Source organism: Macadamia integrifolia, chromosome 7 (genome assembly GCF_013358625.1).
Source record: "Macadamia integrifolia cultivar HAES 741 chromosome 7, SCU_Mint_v3, whole genome shotgun sequence".
NCBI classification, from domain to species: Eukaryota; Viridiplantae; Streptophyta; class Magnoliopsida; order Proteales; family Proteaceae; genus Macadamia; species Macadamia integrifolia.
Genome location: NC_056563.1, coordinates 34,504,336 through 34,525,359, shown reverse-complemented (window position 1 = coordinate 34,525,359; position 21,024 = coordinate 34,504,336). Strand labels below are relative to the sequence as shown.

The following is a 21,024-nucleotide window of genomic DNA, read 5'->3' as shown; positions in this document are numbered from 1 at the left end:
AATGATTGTAGAATTCCTATTTTACCCCCCAAATTAAAGAATAAAAACTAAAAAGTAAAGACATGTTCACATTTTAAATAATGGTTATATTTTGTATCATTTATTGATTTATTGTCATTTTTTTGGGCTTGCATAAGTGGGCCGGAATATAATAGCACATTTTAAAGAGGGCCCTTTTAAAAATCGGTTAAAGCCCGTTTAACATTAAACATGTCCGTAGCCCGGTTAAGGCCCGACTAAAGCCCGATTAAGGTGGCCCGATTATAACCCGAGACCGACCGACCGAATATAAAGTGTACCATGACCTCAATAACTAAGCCCGATTAGTTAAATGGGCGGACACGGTGTAGCCTTTGAAAGTCTTCAAGCCCGATTAAGCCCGACCGAAACCAGACCGGCCCAACCGGTTGACACCCCTAGTCACACTTAGGATGTTTAAATACTCGCCCTTAGGATTCTGATCCTCTCTAGCTGCGCTAGTTTAGTCACATTCGATGGCTGGGTCCCTCGGTCTTCCAATGCACTCTAAAAGCCTGATTTTCGAAGCCCATGTCTCGCCTATGAGGATTTAGGGATTGATGAGGCCTGAACCAGACCAACCGGTTTAGACCCGGGAGATTAAGCTATGATACTTCATAAACATGAAAAATAAAAATCTATTTAAGTATTAATCCATGGTTTTTCATCTTGACTGGAATGCTGATCGAACGTGCAGGCACGAGATCGTTGGCGTAGTAACGGAGGTGGGGAGCAAGGTAACAAAATACAAAGTTGGCGACAAAGTGGGCGTGGGTTGCATGGTGGGAGCTTGTCACTCCTGCGACAACTGCAAGAACGATCTCGAGAATTACTGCCCCAAGATGATCCAAACCTATAACTGGACCAACGTCGATGGTACTAAGACCTACGGTGGCTACTCCGACTTCATGGTCGCCAATGAGCGTTACATCGTCCGGATGCCTGAGAACATGCCTCTCGACGCCGGTGCGCCTCTGTTGTGTGCCGGGATCACTGTCTACAGCCCCATGAAGTATTACGGACTCTGCTCCCCTGGCATGCATTTGGGTGTGGTAGGTCTTGGTGGGCTTGGCCATGTGGCTGTCAAATTCGGCAAAGCTCTTGGGATGAAGGTGACTGTCATCAGCACCAGTATTGGCAAGAAGGAGGAAGCCCTCGAACGCCTTGGTGCCGATGCCTTCTTGGTCAGTCGTGACCAGGAGCAGATGCAGGTAATTTGGAACCTCAATTGCTTGCATTGACTCATCGATTTCCTGGTCATGTGGGTTGTGGGGTTTTAAATGGACCCAAGGCTTGTCTCATCAATCCAAATAATAGGCCAATTGATCCTTATAAACAACAGCTCAGTCTTATCCGAACCAAATAGGTTCACTACATCCTTACATTACAAACACCAAACTCAATCATACCCCAACTAAATGGGGTTAGTTGATCCTTCATAGCCAAAAATAAAATAAAAAACCTATTGATTCTTGAATGATGCTGACTTCCAAATTGTGTTGCTTTTGCATGTGTAGGCTGCCACAGGTACAATGGATGGTATCATTGACACCGTTTCTGCTGAACACCCTCTCCTTCCATTGGTGGGTCTGCTTAAGACACATGGGAAGATCGTTATGGTGGGTGCACCAGTGCTGCCACTCCAGCTTCCGGTCTTCCCTCTGCTAATGGGTGAGTACTAATCCGATTTCTGTATTGATCTCTACCAATATTTGTCATTATAAATCCAAATTATTATCTTTTTTGCCTCATTGCTTCTCTTGTTTTTTCCATTTATGAACAGGGAGGAAGTTGGTAGCAGGAAGCTGCATTGGAGGAATGAAGGAAACGCAGGAGATGATCGATTTTGCGGGGAAACACAACATAACTGCCGACATTGAGCTCATTCCGGTCGACTACCTCAACACTGCCATGGAGCGACTTGCAAAGGCCGACGTCAAATACCGATTTGTTCTCGATATTGGAAAAACCTTGACCCCAGCTTAGGCTCAAAGACAGTTGCCTTTCATTGGTCATTTTTGCAGCTATGGTTCATGGTTAGGAATTGAAGAGGGGAAGAAGCAAAACGTTCTAAGTGGTGTGTTCTTTGTGTTCTCATGAACAATTTCATGTTTTGGTTATTAGTTTACTTGAGGTGCATGTGATGTGATCCTAATAGGTTAAGAAAACTATGTGTCAAATGTCTCGGGGGCCTGGAAGTTTTATATCGAATAATAATTCTGATTTCTTTGTTTTAGTTGGAATTATGTAGGAGGTTTGCCTTTTGTTTGAAGAATGAGTGTGTCATTGTATTTCTCATGGCTCCTTATGTGAGAAGGCATAAGTACTACCTAAAATGATACATCTAAATAGGGGAAAAGAAATGGAAATGGTTGCAGCTTGCCAGCTACTGAAAAAATGGAATAATTTATTTTTCTCTAGGGTTCACAAATGTCCTCCTAAGTTTTAGTATTTTCAAAGTGTTCTTTAATATTCTATTTCTTTGACTGCATTTTGGACATATTTTTTCGAGTTTTATTTTTATTTTTTTTTTTATTTTTTATTTCTAGAATAGTGTATAATTACACCTTCTTTTTATGGTACCTTTATTGTATTTTCATAAGTTCTTTAAATAAAGGGTTAAAAAAAAATTTTGATATGTTATTATTAAAAGTGTTGATTAATAATTGCATATCCAATTAATGGCTTTGCACGTTTTATTCAAATTCTGATTTGGAGTGTTATGGTTTGTCCTTATTGAAAAAATAATAATGTTTATATTGATAGGATAAAAAAAAAATAAAGTTCTATATTATTTGACACCTTAAGAAATGCCAATAAGAAAATCTTATTAATAAATTTACAAGATAAAAGCTTCTTCTTATCGCACATTATAACAAATATGTTGTAACCTTTTTTGGTAAACACAACCCTCATTTTATAACATTTGAGAGTTATATGACAAATTGGATGATTGAATATGTAAGAATGATTTTATTTTTATTAATCATTATTTTTTTGTACAAAGACCTCTGATTGGAAGAAATATTATATAATCAAAAACCGCAAGAACCACTTTACAAGGGGAGGAGGACTCCCAAAAACCCCTGCAGGGGTTAGAATTGACTCATTTAGGAATGATCAATATTAGCAACAAGCTCAATTCAACCTCGACTATATATCATTTACCTTTCCATATAACAAAATGTCCAATTTCAACCTTGAATTTAATCACTTTCCTTTCCATGTAATGATTCAGTACCCTCCAATGTTTGTTCCTAAATTCACAATTGTTCTTCGTATTGCCATATGACCAACTAGCGGAGTTGAAACTAGACAAGGTAAATAAGAGATTGTGGAGCCAAATTATCTACAAAATTTTTAAAACCTGTCGTGGTTTCAATGTTGACTATTTTTGCCATATTATAGGGTGAGTTTGTCTCTCTTAATATTAGGTCAGAAAAGTTTCTCCTATGTTTTTACCCCAAGAAAAAGTTTTCTTCCATGTTAATCATGTGTTAATTTATTGCTTGTATAAAGTGGTTCATTATTATATATATTCAAAGCTTATGTTTTGAATTTTAAAGAAACTATTTTTCCTATAGGTGGCGTATCCAAGTAACCCACTCAATTTCTAACAGGCAAATTGGAGCGGGCTCCTCTTTAGCGCGTACTATGTGCAACATAGATCCAAGGCCTGAGAGCCCTTAGACATGCAATCCAAAGTTTTCTAACCCTTGGATCTACACTACACTCAATGTTGCGCGACAGAGGATCCCAATACAAATTCTAAAGCTAAATTAGATATTAAAAAATCCACTAATTTATTACTCAACTACCCTTGTATATATTATTCATGTTATATTTTGATTTGATTAGATGAGTGAGAGGCTCCATTTGCAACAATGAGTGGGGAAGAGAGAATGAGAGAGAGGCAAGGTGTAGCGTGGGGGAAGGAATGGATGTGCATTGTAAGATGCCTAGAGCCCTAGAGGGGGATTAGATGGTCAATATAGTAGTGGCGTGGAAGGTTTCATAACACTCCATGTGCCCCACATATTTTTTTTTCTGAAAGAAATAAAAAAAAAACAATAATATGATTATTCACTTTTAATTTTTTTTTTATAAAATTACTTTTATAAAGTTTTAATTAACAAAAATACTTAAAATTTTGTTTGAATCTATAAAAGTACCCATTCAAAATTTTATTTAACAAAAATATTTAATTAATGTGAAAGATGAAAGAAAAAACATTGATAGTTTTATAAATCTAAACTAGATTTTGGATATTTTTGTTAATTAAAATTTGTATGATGAATAATTTTGTAAATAAAAATTCTAAAGTGGATGATCTTGTAATTTAAAATAAATAAACTTGGTATAAACGGTTCCCAAATATCCGAAAACCCAATATAAATTCCTCGAAACCTCACTCTAACTCTTGTTCCGTCTTCCCTGATTTCACCTTAGCCTCTGCAAGTTTGGCCCCTCGCAGCATCGGCGTTGAGTGACACGGACCTTACGGTAAGTCGGCTCTTCTTTTCTCTCCATCTCTCTCATTTTCTTTCTTTTTCTCGGCCTACGGCCCTGCAGCTCCCCCGAAACCCTTACTTCTCTGTCTCATGAGGATATGTTCGAAGGTTATAAAATTGGGTTTGAAACTTGTCTAATTCCACCATAACCAAGTAGGAAACTGAGAAAGATTCTGAAATGTTTATAAGAACCGAGGCAAGGAAGATCCAATGTCTTGTGATCGCTCGTGGTTGTGGCACATATCCCTAACTGGGCTCAATAGGAAGAAAAGAGCAAATTTTAGGGGTTCGACTTCGATTAGAAGAATCAATACGGTGAGGAAATTGAATCTAGTGAAACAGATTGGGAGGTTGAGGGCGAGGAAGAGGTCACAGACTCAGTAGAACAAGTAGGAAAGGTTCAATTGGCACAGATCTCTTCTCTTTCGGCCCTGTAACTGTCTCCTGTATTTTGTGATTTTATAATGATTTATAGTATTTGATATGGGGGAAAGAACACGACTCGTTCTTGACCAGAATTGACTCGTTCTTGACCAGAATTGACTTGTTCGACTCGCCAGGACCGAACCGAGAATCGTGCATAAAAAAGAACCGAGCAGATAGGAATTGAAGCATTAGTTTATTGGAATGGTTCTAATTCTGTCTCTCGTTGTATATTGGCATTCATTTGTTTTTCTCCTCTTCTTGAGCAGAAGTGAAGGTTGTTGCTGCATATTTGCTCGTCGTGTTGGGCGGCAACACCAGCCCTTCGGTGGATAATTTGAAGGATATCCTCAGATCAGGTTTCTTACACTTCAATTACTGTTTTCCTCTTCTTTGGTACATATTGATGATTAGGGTTTCATAGGACCTTGACATGCAACTGTTTTAGGGTTTTTTCCCCATTTGAGGAAGGATATCATGGGACCTTACTGCAAAGATGATTCTGTTCCTTATGCAAATTCTCGTGTTTCTGTTACGTTGAATTTTTTTGTTCTCTATGAACTGTGGCTTATGAATACCCTCAAATACAGGCCGATTGCATTTGGTTGTTTTCTGATGGACTTTTACACATTGAGCTATGTTTATGTAATTCTGTTACACTTGTTTTTGGTTAACTTTGGAATGTGGACTGTGGCTGAATAGTGATTACGCTCACCATATTATGCAAATGAGCTATTGTTTCTGTTACACTTGTTTTTGGTTTATACAATTGTTTTTGGTTTATGTAATTTTTTTACCCTTTGAACAATTGAATTTATGTGTTTGAACTTGCAGTGTTATTTGTTTGAATTTTTGGTCTTTGATTCTAAGAAAATAGGATGATTTGTCTTACATGGTTTCTTTTAGGTAATGTTACTATGTATTTAGTTTGAGTTTAAAGCAGAATTTATGCTGTGATTGATTTGGAAGTAATGTAATTATTCTTGTAGGTGCCTATATTAAGGAGATGCTATCTTTGTTGTGCTTCCAAAGTGGTGGATAGTAAATCTGTTGTTGAAATGATTGGGTCCATTGTGCTTGCTTTGGCATCCCGACCATTCAACAAACATGGTGACATTGGCATTTCTCCCTCCCTCTTAAGCCTAAGAAACCTAGGAAGTGAACTTATATATATTGGAATAATGGTTGGTTCAAGGAGTTGGACAAAAATCAGTTTAGTGATGGTAGGCCTAAGGCAAATGCATGAAGTGTAGGACCTCTATCCTAAACACGCACATGAGATGTTGCCCTAAGCATGAAACAAGATGTAACTCAGATATTTATGACAACATTTGGAGGGACATATTGATCCAGTAATTTTGCGTGAAATGAAGATGACATTGATTGTGACGAATGAATTGCCTCTTAGATTTGTAGAGTGTTAGGACTTTAAGAAGTTGGTGTTGTATCTTTAGCCAGAGTGCAAACTCATCTGTAAAATCACTCAAATGTCAGATATTCAAAAAATAATGGAATAGGGAGAAGGAAAAGACCAAGGAGTTGTTGCTAAGTTCTCGAAGGATTTTTTTTTTTTTTAACTACTAATATTTGAACTTCCATCACCAATGATGGTTGCATTATTTTTGTGGCACATTATATCGATATATCATGGTTTTGAAAAAAAAAAAAAAAAAAAAGTGCTTAGATTTATTGTTTGCCACCTCCACATACGTGTTGCACATACCTGTGAAGCAATTGGGAAGATTTTGATGGAATGGGGGATTAAAATGAAACTGTTTTCTATAACAATTAAGGCTAGCTCCAATGACTTGCTTGGGAGTTTTTGAAAGCAAACTAAATGCAAAAAAAAAAAAGCTTTTAGGCAAAGGTGAGTATTTTCATATCGCTGTTATGCATATGTCTTGAACTTGATTGTGCAAGACAGAATCAATCTAATAGATAATTTTGTACAAAAGTTAGAGATATTGTAAAGTTTGTGAAGAGTTTTCAAGCAAGAAAGATAAAGTCCATGGAAAGCGGCATGGTTGGGAAAAGCATGTAACAAGGCCTCAAATGTAATGTGACTACCCGATGGAATTCCACATATAAAATGCTTGAGGGTGCAATCTTTTATTGTGGGGCCTTTGGCAGCTTAGGTGGGACGGATACAAACTACATGGATTGTCCTACAGTTGATGAATGAATGAAAATTCAAAAGATCACAAATTCTGTCCGCTATTTATTCAATTTATTTGTTCTTTGTTTCTTCAATAATTTATTTTCTTTGATAGTTTATTAATTAAAATATCTCAATATCCAAAATGTAGGAACTATTCTGGGATTTTGAAAGTTTGAGGATATTGATGACAAAGACATTAAGTGATAGAGATTGAGATTCCCATTTTAATCCTTTAGATTTAATAGTTTAGAAATTTTGTGGTGGTTTGGGATGTTAACTTGGATATGAAAATATGTTTATTTGAATGATTTGGGTTGTTGATTTGGTTTTGGTGATCTAAACTTTTGAATTTTGGATTTATTTGATGTTACGAATGGAAATTTCTTCTTTAAGTATTTGGTTTACATTTATAATCGTATGATTATGAATGAAATTTGATTATTTGTATACTTAGGAATGATTATTTGTTTATTGGTATGTTTAGGTAAGGATTTTGGAATTTTGGAACAGTGCCTGGAACTAATTAGGAACCAGAATTATCCTACTTGTTTATAATCGGTACTGGTTATAAAATTTGGAAACGATTAGTCTAACGGAACAGTCTGGTTCCTGGCACTAGAACCAAAACGGTTGGCTTAATGAGGCAGTATGGGGCCAGAACCGACTCAAACCTGTCTAGTTTATTATGAGCTGTCCCATTTTACACCCTTAATTGTCGTCTTTCGGACATTGTGGAAACTTGAAACTTTTATCTTTATATTTATTGTCTTCACGAGACTCCAAATGCCAACATGGACGCTAGAGTTTACATCAGGGACTTCAAACTCTTTCAACGTCTCAGTAATTTTGGATCTCATTGTCTCCTCTTTTTCTATAATTGATCAAGATTATCTTCTCGTGTCTTAAGTAGCTGTGATTAATCATCATATATCAATTTTGTATCCTATGAGTTGTTTCTTGTGCAAATTATGCTGAAAACATGCATTTGAATTTTATTTTGAATAATTTGGATCCTTGATTTTTATCTAATCGTTTATTATGGTAATCAATCAATTATAGCTTTTCTGTGTCTTGGAGTTACTAATAGCCGAAGTTTGACAGATCAGACGTAGGAATGGCAACTTTTGAACTCTACCGTCGATCGACTATTGGCATGTGTTTGACAGAAACGTTGGACGAGATGGTCTCAAACGGGACTCTCAGCCCAGAGCTTGCTATTCAAGTTCTCGTTCAATTTGACAAGGTATGACTCATTTGGAGCTTTTCTTCGTCCATTTGCTTCACCTTTATTTCACTCCCTGTCTTGTTAGAATTTCTGACATTTGCTCTTGTTTGTTTGTTGTGGATTTTAGTCTATGACTGAAGCTTTGGAGACTCAAGTCAAGAGCAAAGTCTCTATTAAGGTAAACATTCACTGTATTATGTTTTCCCTCCGTATTTCGGGTTTTAGCGAAGGCCATATATCACTAATAATGGTTCCCAGTCTCATCATTCATTTTCTTTTGCCCGCTACTCGAAGTAAAATCTTTCATTGCAGTCATGGGGTCATGGTTCTTTTCTGCAAAGCCTATTGAAAATCATTCACCGAAAAAATTTCCATGTATGCTTATTGGAAAGAGTAGTATCAACCAAAACATTCTTCTCAGGGTGAGCCATGGAGTTTAACCAGATGACTGTAGTCTCATTATTCATTTTCGTTTGCCCACAACTCAAAGTAAAATATTTCATTGCAGTCATGGGATCATGGTTCTTTTGTGCAAAGCCTATTGAAAATCATTCACCAGAAAAATTTCCATGTATGCTTACTAGAAAGAGTAGTATCAACGAAAACATTCTACTCAGGCTGAGCCATCGAGTTCTATCCAGCTGACTGTTTTAACTTTATACAAAGCCCTATGTAGCAAGTATATGGCTGAATCTATCATCTTTCTTAATTGGTATATTTATGCTTGTTATGAATGTCCGTTCTTTTGGTTCTAGACTTTCTATCTATTCTTCAGATTAACCTGTAGGTTTCAATCTATGTGCTAATTATCACCTAATTTTCCCTTGATCAATCACAGTGAACTTTTACATATCTATCCAGCTTGTCTTAACTTGGTCTTCAAATTCACAATACTACATTTCTAACAATAAAGGAGATTGCCATTGCCCGAGATTTATAACCAATTAGGCAGTTTTTTCTGCTTTATCGGGTTCAAGATTCCATGCGGTGTGCAGATTATGGAGGAGACGAGTGCTGCATCTTTCATTGAACCCCAAAACTTGATTACATCACCCTTTGCTGCATTTCTCACAGCTTGTACTGAGGTTGATGCTCGTAAAATACTGGAAAAATGAGTCTTCAACTTTGTAATGCTTCATTTCGGAAATTCCATCGTGCCTTCATCTTTTCAACGTTTTAGGGGGTGGGAATGCAACAGAAGAATATTAAGCACCTTCAGCAATCTGCCTATTTAAAGTGGCTATAAGCTTTTAAAGCTCATTGCCATTTGGTATTGGTGGTCACATCTGTCAGACATGGCTTAATTAATGCAATGCGCCAATCATTACTGGAGTGTAGTAAACACTATCTAGTTCGTCATGGTTGTCAAGCCACCTGCATTCCTTCCCCCACGGTGCCACAGAGCATGTGGACATCATTATCTGCAATGGACTCTACTTGATCAGCATGAATGCTTGATCAGTACTGGGTAGTAGCCAAAAGTTAAAGAGAGAAGTTATCTGGGCTCGTTATCTACAATAGACTACTTGAACAGCATGAATGCTTGATCAGTACTGGGTGGGAAAATGTTAAAAAGAAAAGGGATCTGGTCTTGCCCTTCATTCTTGATTTGAAACTTTGATACTTGTCCTGATTTTATTGATTGCAGTGTTACCATTTGCCTTTAAACTTTTTTTTTTTTTTTTTTTTGGTAATTGCAGTGTTACCATTTGCTTTTAGACAATTGGTCTTATATGTTTTTAATCACTTATCTTTCGTCCTTCTATTTAGTGAATTATTTGAATAGGGATATGGGCTTTACACAATCTTTCTTTGTATATGTAAAATTTGCAGGGGCATTTGCACACTTATAGGTTCTGCGACAACGTGTGGACCTTCATCTTACAGGATGCTGTGTTCAAAAACGAGGATTGCCAAGAGCTCGTTGGAAGGGTCAAAATAGTTGCATGCGACTCAAAGTTGCTCACACAGTGATGTACCCCAGCTGTTTGCTGCTGTGAATGAATACTTAATGGAGAGGCCATAGTGGCAGAGAGTGGGAGTTTTTAGCCCACCATTTGCAGAAAGACCTCTGCAGATAAAGATTATTAGAATGGGATTATGGCCAAAATAATCCTCCCGCACCCCCCAAACCTCTTTAAAATGTTCACTCTCGAACAATTATCGGCGGCTTTGAAAGAGTAATTCCTTTCATTTTCTTCGTGGATTATGTGGATCGTTATGGATTATATGGAGAAGACATTAAATCTTCTCTGTTACTAGAAGCAATATGATTAAAAATTTGTGTCGATCAACATGCCTTATGGACTGTGGCTTCCTAAACATTGCTCAAATGCAATGGAGTACCATGAATTGGCAAATCTGTGGAGGTTCAATTTTCTTTGAGTTTTTGTTTTCCACTCAGCCCAGGGAATGATTTTCAGAACACATAACCGAACATTTACCTCATTATAGTTGATTAAGTGGAATGCAGTGAACAAGGTGAAAAATAAGATATTCTCCTTTCTCATTCTAGTTATAAAGGTTTTTATTGTTATTCTTCCATCCAAGTCTCGAAGAAGAATGGTGGAAGCCCCTTGAGGCCTTGATTAGAATGTTTTGTTTCTTAACATCTCCTTTTGGTGAGGCTCTTTTTGGTTGTAATGGGAATTTAAGAGGAAGGGAAGTGAAATTTTCATACTTTAAAATGAAATGCTTATTATCATTGCCACACATGATTGTATAAACTACTTAATTTTTTTAACCATATTTAGTAATGGTACATTTTACATATGATAGCAAAGAGTTTTGGATACAAAGTAAAATGAAATTTTATAACCAAATAAGGAATGATTTGAAGTTAATGTTAAGGTCACATGGGTAATTATCACATATATTTCCTTTTTAAGTATGAAAATTTTACTTCTCTTTCCTTTCATTCTCTTTACAACCAAACATAACCTGAGGTTTAATTCTTTCAAACTTGAATGGGGTTTAATTTGTCATTATAGTTGTTCGGGCAAAAAGTTTTACTAACCCATCAAGGATGGTTCATCCATCATTTTAGGGTTCACAAACAAGAAATCCATAATCCTAAAACAAGAAAGAACTATCACATCGTGTAGGTTTGATAATAATTCTGAAATCCATTAATTAGGGCTCCGTAGGTGGCCGGCTTGTTGTCGGATTGTGGGCTATTGCTGTGTTTAATCAATTATCATTTTCACATTTAGGTGGTGGAAATGGATCCAATCCCTTAATCCTTTTCAAGTATAAAACAAGTGAAGTGACCAGCTTATAGGGCCCCAACTGTCATCCTTCAGGTACCAAGTTCTACCCCAACAGCAAGTTAAGTGGAGTAGGTCGGTGAAAGGGCCTTCGTGTCGTACCATATTTATCTTTGAAAGGTTTCTCACTAGGATAGTGTTAAGAAAAAAAAAAGTATGAGAGATTTTATGTACTATACCAATGACTGTCTAGAGAATGGTATCATTCATATAGGATTCACATTGGATGATCAAAATAGTAGAGAGACTGTTAGTGTGACCATGATTCTAAGTATCGACATGGAATTGACCATATCGATCATATCTAGGATTCTTTTCTCCAAAAATATACTAGCAGATCTAGGATAAGCCTGCAGTACCACCATAAGGCTCTTCTTGACATATTTATGACATTAGTCTATGGGAACAAGTTTTTCTTCATCCAAGCTCTCAAAACAACTAATTACTTTGTTTTGATAATCTCAAATAACTAATTAACAATCTTCTTTCATCATAAAAGATTTGGAGTGTCTCAATAACGCATCTATGGGTGTATTTAAAAATTCATACCTTCTTGTAGTTGCTCATTGTCTTAATTTCACCGGTTCTTTAAACTAATGTACAAAATAATTTTCAAAAATATGTTAAAAGTGATATATCATAATGTCATATTATCAAAAGATGTCATTGTCACACATCTTTCAAGGACCTATGAGATGATACTATTATTATCATTGAAGAAAAAAAAAATGTCATAAAAAAAAGGCAAAAGAGTAAGTTTACAAATAATTTGACACCTGGAGGATTGTATCAATAAACTGAAATCGGGATCAAGATTGGTCTAGAGATCTATTAGGGCAGTTTCTATACAAGAATTGGTCTGATCCAAATCGGCTAGAATGGGGATCAACTTCCATCAATTTCAATCCAAATTATCCCAAATCAAATTATCAGATCTAATTTTTTAATCATTACTCACTATGTAGATCTAACCCTTTAATTAGCATGGGGAAGGATTTTTTTAACTAAGACACAAGATTTCAATCATCACCTGTAAAAAAGAGATTCACCCTCTATGGTTGAAAAGAAATTTAATCCATAAGAATCGGTGCATGACGTTGTCATCAAAGTGGTGAACAAAAACTTGTAACCTTTTTTTAATTATCCTTTTTTTTTATTCTCAAAAGTTCTTTTAAGTCACATAAAAAATGAATTCTTAAAAATATTCTGAAAGTGCTTTAGTAAATACTATTAGTCATTTTCATGTCATTATCTTGAGATGTTTTTCAAACATACTTATAAAATGACATATTAAAGATAAACGTTCCCTACTAGCATTGCCTTACACCTAGACAAAAAGGGCAGTGAAATGACACCCCCACCCTGAGAAACCCAAAAAACTCACTCCCTATTTATGCCCATGAGCTCCCCTTATTGACCCCGCACTAACATAGGGACCTCACGACTAAGAAGTGTTTCTTTTTCCCTGATTTTTATATGAACTACCATTTCCTCATTAAAAGTAAAATTTATTTAATACCAAAACCACAACAATAAAATTACAAATTTTTTTTTTCACCAATGTTGATTACAACATTAATTTCCCAATAAGAATTATAAAGAAAATGATTTGTCGGTATGATCATGTAATACAAATGGGATTGGTACACTTGTGATATGATGTTTGCAGCACTACCGTCCTCTCATAGTCTCACTTTTGCTATCACCATTCACCACCACAAACCACTACAACAACTCTACAACACAGATAATCTATTTTATTTCTTTCAGTTACTCATTTGTGAGAATAAAGCTTAATTAGGGAACTTACTCCTACCTTAGCCCAATTTGAATTGAGGCCAATAATCTTTTTGAACTGACGTTCCCCACCTTCTAAGTCCTTCTCTATTTTTGGAAGATTAAGTGGGTTGGAAGAAAGGAGGTTTGTACATATTCTAAGATACATGATTAAGGAGAAAGTTTCTCCTGGTGCCTATCCTACTTCCCGATCCCATTTGCTATACATGATCATACACAGATTCTCTAAGTCCTATCACTGGTAATCATATCGGCCTCGGCTGATATCCATATTCATATGGATAGGCCATATCAGGCTTAATCGGACAGTTTTACCCTCAATTTCGATGAAAAAATATCATTTTTTAGAACAGTTTTATCCCCAATAGGAATGGTTAAACAGCTGAATCCGATATCGATACTTAGAACCATAGAGTCATTGATGACGCTTGATAAGTAAGCTAGCTGCCATGTTAGACTTAAGCTAGCTGCCATGTTAGACTTAACCAAATCATCTCACACCACTTCTGTGTGAAAGCAACTACTATGCAGTTTTCCTTTCTTTTCCTCTATTAAATTTATACTCCCATCATCATCTACCTTGCTTCATCCCAACTTCACAATAACCCCATCCTCTCTTTCTCTCTCTCTCTCTCTGAACTGTGGAAATGCAAAAATCACCAGAGGAGGAACATCCACAGAAGGCAGTGGGATGGGCAGCCAGAGATCCTTCAGGAGTCCTTTCTCCCTTTAAGTTTTCAAGGAGGTCACTTGTTCTCCCTCTTTTTGTAGCTAATTTGTTCAATAAGATTATGAATCATCTTGAGACTTGGCCTTTCTTAGGAAATTTTTATCTGGGTATCCTTTTTTTTAAGGATTTAATCTACCAAAATTGTCTCTTTTTTCTACTTCATTTAGTCTAGTAGTTGCAGATGATGATGTTTGGTTTTCTGTGTTTTTGAGTTGCAGAGTTAATGGGGATAAGGATGTGACCATCAAGGTACTGTTTTGTGGGATCTGTCATTCTGACCTTCATAATGTTAAGAATGAATGGGGAACTGCTCTCTATCCTATGGTCCCAGGGTATGTATACAACCTCTCTCTCTCTCTCTCTCTCTCTCTCTCACAAACACAATCAAACAGATCCTCTGTCACAAAACAACTTAACAGAAACAGATCCTTCTTGCATCAGATCAGATCACATATGTAAGTGATGACATCTATTATTTTTGTTTGCATAAATATCCTTCCATGCAGACTTATTGGCAGTGGTGGGACAGACTCCCTATCATGTGGTCTGAATTTTTAGAGTTTCAACTGACCTCGGATTGTTGGTTTTTTTTTTTATGGATAGGATTTCTCTCCATAAAGCCCAAGGACTGAGAGTGATCCCATGGCCAGGGTGGTATCGGGATGTATGCCCGTGTAACCATGGGATCATTTTCTACTCTCTAGGCTCTATAGTATGGTAGGAGCTCCCCCCCCCCTCCCTTTTTTTTTTTTTTTTATTAATAAAAAACTCCCAAAAATTATAAATTTATGAAAATCTTTTCAATTTGCAAGATCAATTTCGAATTTTCAATTTAAAGTGGATGGGCTATAGAATACAGCCCATCAGTGCTCATTGGTGTCGTGGGTATCAATGGGCCATATTTGGGCCGTGTCAAAAGTGCTTTAGCCCACAGATTATGGTACCATAGAGGCATTATCAGATGCGTTAAAATCGTCTGTCGGCTGTATCGATCAATTCGTATTAGTACTGACTATGATTAATATGAATCAGTTGATACGATATAGATATAATTTTGGAAAAAACGAATCTTATCCGTCTGACGTCAGGAACACCTAAGCACAACCGCTGTTAGGCAAAAAAAAAAAGGGGGGGCCGATACATACCGATGTGGCAGCCGACACTGAATAATTTGTTGCGGCGTTGCCCACTTGGCCTTGCAGGCACGAGATTGCAGGTGTAGTGACAGAGGTTGGGCGTGATGTAACAAAATTCAAAGTGGGAGATAAGGTTGGCGTTGGGTGCTTGGTCGATTCATGTCGTTCCTGCGACAATTGCGCCCAGGACTTGGAGAATTACTGTCCCAAACTTATCCTTACATACAATTCTATCTTTTACGATGGCTCAACAACCTTTGGTGGGTTCTCTGATAAGGTTGTCGTCGACCATCACTTTGTGCTTCGTTTCCCTGACAACCTGTCTCTTGATGGAGCTTCACCATTACTTTGTGCTGGGATTACTGTTTACAGTCCCATGAAGTATTTTGGCTTCAGCGAACCTGGAAAGCACCTGGGTGTGGTTGGCCTTGGTGGGCTTGGTCATATGGCCGTCAAGTTTGGTAAGGCTTTTGGACTTAAGGTTACGGTGATCAGCACGTCGGCTAGTAAGGAGAAGGAAGCGCTTGAGCGACTGGGTGCCGACTCCTTCTTGGTTAGCCGTGACCCTGATCAAATGCAGGTAAAATGAACGAAAGTTATTTCAAATCTCAGTTGCTTTTAGTCATGGTGAATTGGGTTCGATCATGTGTTGTCATGCCTTATTGATGTTTGATTTTAGGCCGCAATGGGTACCCTGGATGGTATCCTCGACACAGTTTCAGCTGTTCACCCTCTTGAGCCACTGATTAATCTACTGAAGACTAATGGCAAGCTGGTTCTAGTTGGTGTCCCAGATAAGCCACTCGAGCTGCCAATCTTCCCTTTGCTAATGGGTAAGTTTTGAAGTGATCCTTGCTTTTATTTACATGTTTATGATCAATTCAAGAATTTTCACTCTTGTGATTATGATTTGGTAGGGAGGAAGCTTGTGGCCGGCAGTGGAATTGGGGGATTGAAAGAGACTCAGGAGATGGTAGATTTTGCAGGAAAGCACAATATAACAGCAGATATTGAGGTTATCTCGATGGACTATGTAAACACTGCTATGGAAAGACTTGCAAAAGGTGACGTCAAGTATCGATTTGTCATTGATGTGGCAAATACCTTAACTTCTTAGGTAATCCACACAAAATCAATGTCTTGCTAATTAAGGACTCTGTACTTGTGTATGAATAGTGGATCATCATTCTAATAAATTGTTTAGATGTTCTTAAAGGTATTGTGAGTTTTAATGCTGTTTGTTTATGTTTATACATGAGATGATGTGATTTTTGTCTGAGATCTCATGGTATGGAAGGCCTTGGCTTTCCAATTTATTGATATTTTTGAGCTTGAGGATAGTGTCTTCAAATGCTCTGTAGATCTGTTCCCCTTCGTTCAAATTTGTTGAATGTTGTTTAATCTTATATCCAAATAGGCAAGATCATTGAGAACTTTTACTGTTCTGTGAGCCATGGATCATTATTCTAATCGAGGGCCATTCGTCATAGTGAGAGTTTATTCTAATTCAGGAGGGACATGCATCGCCTGTACTAGTTTGAAAATCCCAAGATCACCCAAGTGATCTCTTCCAAATTCCAATGCACAGAGTATGGTGCGTTATAACTCTGTCATCTTATGTAACAACTACCAAACTCCATAGAAGGTTGGTTCATCATCACTAATCAAAATTCCAAGTTGTGCAAAGAGCAATGCACACATCCCTTGTTTGAAAAAGAGCAGTTAAAGTATTTCTTTAGGCGCCGTGAGTGCGATCCATGCCGAGGATTGGAGGATTAGTCCCACATTGATCGGGTAGTGTGCCATTTCTGGACATATGATCTTGGAAGGACCCCTCCATCGTTTAGGCTTTTGGGTTGGACACTATTTTCTTGCATCACAGCAATAAACCCTTTTATTCTCATAAGCTAGACCCCTATGCTTTCTATTAAGTATCTCTTTTGTCACTTTCTCTTTTTGGATTGAGAGATCTTGTGGTTATAGATCATTAGGCAAGCTAACTTGATAATCAGGTTGCTGATTATCCAAGAAAGCAGGAAGGTTTTCAGATCAGACTCCAATGGTGGGGACTAAGAAGGTAATGCAGGTGCTGGGATTTATGACATGTCTGTGGATATGTGTTGCATTCTTCTGTTTTTGCTTCTTGTGTATCTTGTATTGATGAAGTATGTTGTGTTGAGATGTTGGGAGTTACAGAGATATACCCTTTGGCCATCTCCAGTTTATTACTTAAGCTCTTGGATTGAACTCCAGATGGTATTTTGTGGGCTAATCCTACTATAATTACCATCTTCTTACTTTCCTTTTTAAACTCTGAGGGATGTTCTGCCCAGGACGTTGCATGGAGAAGTATATGTGGTTCAGACAAGGCCGCAATATCTAGTGATGGAGGCATCATCAAGAGTTGTAATAACAGGGTTAGATGGGAATTCGAATAAATTGCCAGTACACTTGATCATCGTTTCATGCATTTAGAGTCTTTTGCTACAGAAGTATTTACAGTAAATTCTTCCTTGGAATCTTCCCATAAATATGCCTTGGGAAGGAGGGTTGAGGTGTTAAGGATCTAACCTCAAAAGAATTCCTTTCCTCCTACTTCATATGGCACTAAATTTCTTGCCACTACCTCCAACTGTAGTTCCTGATTTTTCTCTTTTGCGCGTAGACGGAGAGAGAATTGAAGCTGATAACGTTTTTATTGGGTTATGTGGTCAACTTTTTTTTTTTTCCCTTGATACTAATCTCACGTAAATCAGGTTGTGGAATGTAGTGTCTATGTGTTGTTGATGGTGATTCTAATACCATATTAAGTTAGGAAAAGGGATAAATACGTTGCTTGTTTGTATTGACATCTTATACATTAAGCCAATAGTAAAAAATAAGAAAGGAGAATTCGGTGGATTTTATAATACTGGATCAATTGTATCATATAGGGGTTCACATCTTCAATGAGGAGATAGAGTGTTAGTCTTTGCAAGAGGCACATGTTACGAGTTGAAATATTTTTTTTAACTTAATCAAAGGATTAGATTGCTGAAGATTATCCTCTCTTCACCCGTGGGCAAAGGAAAGCTCAATCCTAGAAGTTTCACTTAAAAAATTTAAGATATTAGGTGAATAAGCACAATTGGTATATGAAGGTGTAATATCTCTCATTTATGAGATGTTTCTTAATATTCTCTTATTAATATTATTTTTGTTACAACAGCTCATAATTTGATTAGTACAGTAAAAAATATGGTCAAATATTTCAAGAACATCAAAAAAGCGAAAACAAATATTATGGGTTTTAAACGTCTAGATTTGAAAATATGTGAATTAAAAAGAAAATAGACAATATACAAGCATAAATGTGGGATAAAGTCGTATCATATTAGTAGATATTAATATTTGATGTGTACGATATAACTCTATATAGTATTAAGTTATTTTTTAAAGACCTATATTTAAATGTTCAAAAATTACCATTTGTATCACTCACCAAGAGAGAGAAAGAAAAACGAATTTTAAATTTTTAGTAATTTAAAAAAGTTTAACACTTTTATATCGTATCTTTCGGATACAACAGTATTTAAAACATATTTTAACTAACAATAGTACAACTCTAGACCAGTGATGCAGTCAAGCTTCAAAGACCAACCCACCCCCCATTGTCTTGTAAATTCTGCATTATTGGGAGGAGTTTCTAAAAAAGAATATTCCAGTGCACGAGGCTCCTCTACTACAGGATCTTGGGGCAAATATACGTAGTCTTACCTCCGCTTCACAAACAGACTGTTTCCATGTTTTCTTGGAGAAGTTTCTCCTCCTTGGATTTTTCTTAATAAAGTTTTGACAGTTGGATGCGGGGGAGGGATAGAAGTGTAATAACACATTCATTAGATTTTTCTTAATAAAGTTTGACAGTTGGATGAGGGTGAGGGATAGAAGTGTAATAACACATCCACTTTCTCCCACACATCCAAGTATGGAAACCAGAGAAGAAGGAAATTATCCGAAAATGGAAAAGAACTTGAGAATGAATAAAATGGCAAGTGAGGTTGGAATGCGATATTCCTTGCAGAAAATTTAAGTTATAAACTTCGAAATTTCTCAACAGCCGCATCCAGCCTCGATCCCAATTCCCAACACAACCTTTTCGCTTCTCAATCTCAATACCTCTCTCTCTCTCTCTCTCTCTCTGTCTCTCTCTCTCTCTCCTCGCTTTGTATCTCTCTCGTCCTCACAGATGTAATGGATGCCAATCCAGTCTCCTCCAATCTCTCTCGATAGATTGAGGAGGTAAGCGGCAAAGAATTTGTGTGAAGAAGCTTAACGGTTGCAGAAACCCTACCACCACCACGTGCATGTTCTGGGCTGTTGTTGTTTTTATTATTGCTTCGTTCAGAGAATTTTGAACATTTTCTCTAGATTTCTGGTGATGGAAAATGTGTCTCCTTATACATATTTTGGGTTTGATTTCAAAACAATATGTTATTGGTTGGCGCTGCTTATAATGTTTGGTTTGGCTATGAAGGTTTTGCGATTCGGTTGCTATGGTCTGGGGTTTTTGGTTCGGTTTCTCTCTGAAATCATGGAGAAATCTAGTGTTCTTGTATATGTGTTTTGTTCAGCAAGTGATGTTGATGGAGCTCATGATTCAAAAACTCTGGTGTCCAACATTGTTGCCCGTAGATTTTTGGAGAATTCGAGTTCTTCTGCTGTACCCAAGAACAGAACGGTTTTAAGTATGTCTGATGACGTTAAACCAAGGGGGTTATCTTCAGAATCTGAATCAGAGGAAGAAGGAGGTTCTGAAGAAGATAAACCGACATTGAAGAGATTAGTCAGGATTGAAAGCGATCGTGCCAATGCTGCTTATTTGGAGCTGGAGAAAGAGAGGACCGCAGCGGCATCTGCAGCAGAGGAAGCAATGTCAATGATTCGGCGCCTTCAGAATGAGAAGAGTTCAGTTGAGATGCAGGCCAACCAATATCGCAGGTTGGCTGAACAGAAGCAGTTCTACGACCAAGAAGTAATCCAAAGTCTCCGATGGATTATATTAAAACATGAATCAGATAGAAACCTCTTAGAGAGTCAATTGAATTCGTGCAGGCAAAGACTACAGCAGTATCTGAATGCCGGCAAAGGGGATCAAACTGATGGTATTGATCAGTCTTTGTCTACTCACAGTTCTTTTTCTGCTGTCGAAGATGACATCGCAGATATGTTAGTTAGTTCTCTTGAAATGGATTCATCACTCATGTAAGTTCTGTTCTTGCTGTAAATTCCCTTTGTTACCTTTAGAGTTTGAAATTTAGATAGATGAATTAGACAAAATCTTATGTACTTCTAGGGTTGATCATCAGACAATACACTTCCCCCCCTCCCCTCCCCCAATCTGACTTATTCTTTTCTGCTCATGCTTGTTATGGTATAAATATCTTGATAAATTTGAACTCGTGTGAGAAATTTATAGCAATAGCTTTCGATGGATTAGGTAACCTTTGAGCCGAGGCGGACTAAACTAGATTCACACCCTCCATGAATTCTTCTTGGAAATTTCTGGCCCACTTCAATGGACCCTGTCAGCTTCTCCAGTGAACTTCCAAAAGGTGCAGATACCATGTTGAGGAGTTGGGACATCAAACCTCTTGTGATCTTGTTACATATTTATGTTGGGGAGTGGAATTGTGATTTGAAAAAGAGGAGGGGAAAAAAAAGGGCTCTGCAAATAATCTTCTCCAACCCTGATGTCAAGAGAGGGGTTGGGGGGGGGGG

The 21,024-nt window shown here is 37.2% G+C and overlaps 4 protein-coding genes across 4 annotated transcripts in view; all 4 read left to right on the top strand.

The window, feature by feature from the left end:
- Nucleotides 1-16,483, top strand: part of LOC122083248 (probable mannitol dehydrogenase) — a 19,629-nt gene extending 3,146 nt beyond the window's left edge. Inside the window, exons 2-6 of the mRNA XM_042650995.1 lie at nucleotides 14,018-14,143; nucleotides 14,347-14,460; nucleotides 15,331-15,844; nucleotides 15,944-16,097; nucleotides 16,182-16,483. Coding sequence (XP_042506929.1) covers nucleotides 14,046-14,143; nucleotides 14,347-14,460; nucleotides 15,331-15,844; nucleotides 15,944-16,097; nucleotides 16,182-16,381 — 1,080 coding nt within the window. The 5' untranslated portion in view covers nucleotides 14,018-14,045 and the 3' untranslated portion in view covers nucleotides 16,382-16,483. The remainder of the gene's footprint in view (nucleotides 1-14,017; nucleotides 14,144-14,346; nucleotides 14,461-15,330; nucleotides 15,845-15,943; nucleotides 16,098-16,181) is intronic.
- On the top strand, nucleotides 660-2,254 carry LOC122083250 (probable mannitol dehydrogenase). Its single transcript, XM_042650996.1, has 3 exons — nucleotides 660-1,229; nucleotides 1,536-1,689; nucleotides 1,802-2,254. Exons 1-3 carry the CDS (start codon nucleotides 675-677, stop codon nucleotides 2,002-2,004), a joined length of 912 nt encoding a protein of 303 aa, XP_042506930.1. The 5' UTR covers nucleotides 660-674; the 3' UTR covers nucleotides 2,005-2,254.
- Nucleotides 4,390-10,629, top strand: LOC122083251 (transcription initiation factor IIA subunit 2). The gene is made up of 5 exons (XM_042650997.1): nucleotides 4,390-4,521; nucleotides 5,222-5,311; nucleotides 8,212-8,353; nucleotides 8,463-8,513; nucleotides 10,169-10,629. The coding sequence occupies exons 3-5, from the start codon at nucleotides 8,225-8,227 to the stop codon at nucleotides 10,307-10,309; spliced, it is 321 nt and encodes a 106-aa protein (XP_042506931.1). The 5' UTR covers nucleotides 4,390-4,521; nucleotides 5,222-5,311; nucleotides 8,212-8,224; the 3' UTR covers nucleotides 10,310-10,629.
- Nucleotides 16,484-19,160: 2,677 nt separating the features above from the next.
- On the top strand, nucleotides 19,161-20,666 carry LOC122085000 (probable myosin-binding protein 6). The gene has a single exon (XM_042653421.1). It carries the CDS (start codon nucleotides 19,685-19,687, stop codon nucleotides 20,510-20,512), a length of 828 nt encoding a protein of 275 aa, XP_042509355.1. The 5' UTR covers nucleotides 19,161-19,684; the 3' UTR covers nucleotides 20,513-20,666.
- Nucleotides 20,667-21,024: the final 358 nt, after the last annotated feature.

Coding starts and splice junctions, on each gene's coding strand:
- LOC122083250 (XM_042650996.1), top strand. CDS start 675: ATGGTTTTTCATCTTGACTGGAATGCTGATCGAACGTGCAGGCACGAG. Junction 1,230..1,535: donor GTGACCAGGAGCAGATGCAG/GTAATTTGGAAC, acceptor TTGCATGTGTAG/GCTGCCACAGGTACAATGGA. Junction 1,690..1,801: donor GGTCTTCCCTCTGCTAATGG/GTGAGTACTAAT, acceptor ATTTATGAACAG/GGAGGAAGTTGGTAGCAGGA.
- LOC122083251 (XM_042650997.1), top strand. CDS start 8,225: ATGGCAACTTTTGAACTCTACCGTCGATCGACTATTGGCATGTGTTTG. Junction 8,354..8,462: donor TTCTCGTTCAATTTGACAAG/GTATGACTCATT, acceptor TGTGGATTTTAG/TCTATGACTGAAGCTTTGGA. Junction 8,514..10,168: donor AGAGCAAAGTCTCTATTAAG/GTAAACATTCAC, acceptor TAAAATTTGCAG/GGGCATTTGCACACTTATAG.
- LOC122085000 (XM_042653421.1), top strand. CDS start 19,685: ATGGAAAATGTGTCTCCTTATACATATTTTGGGTTTGATTTCAAAACA.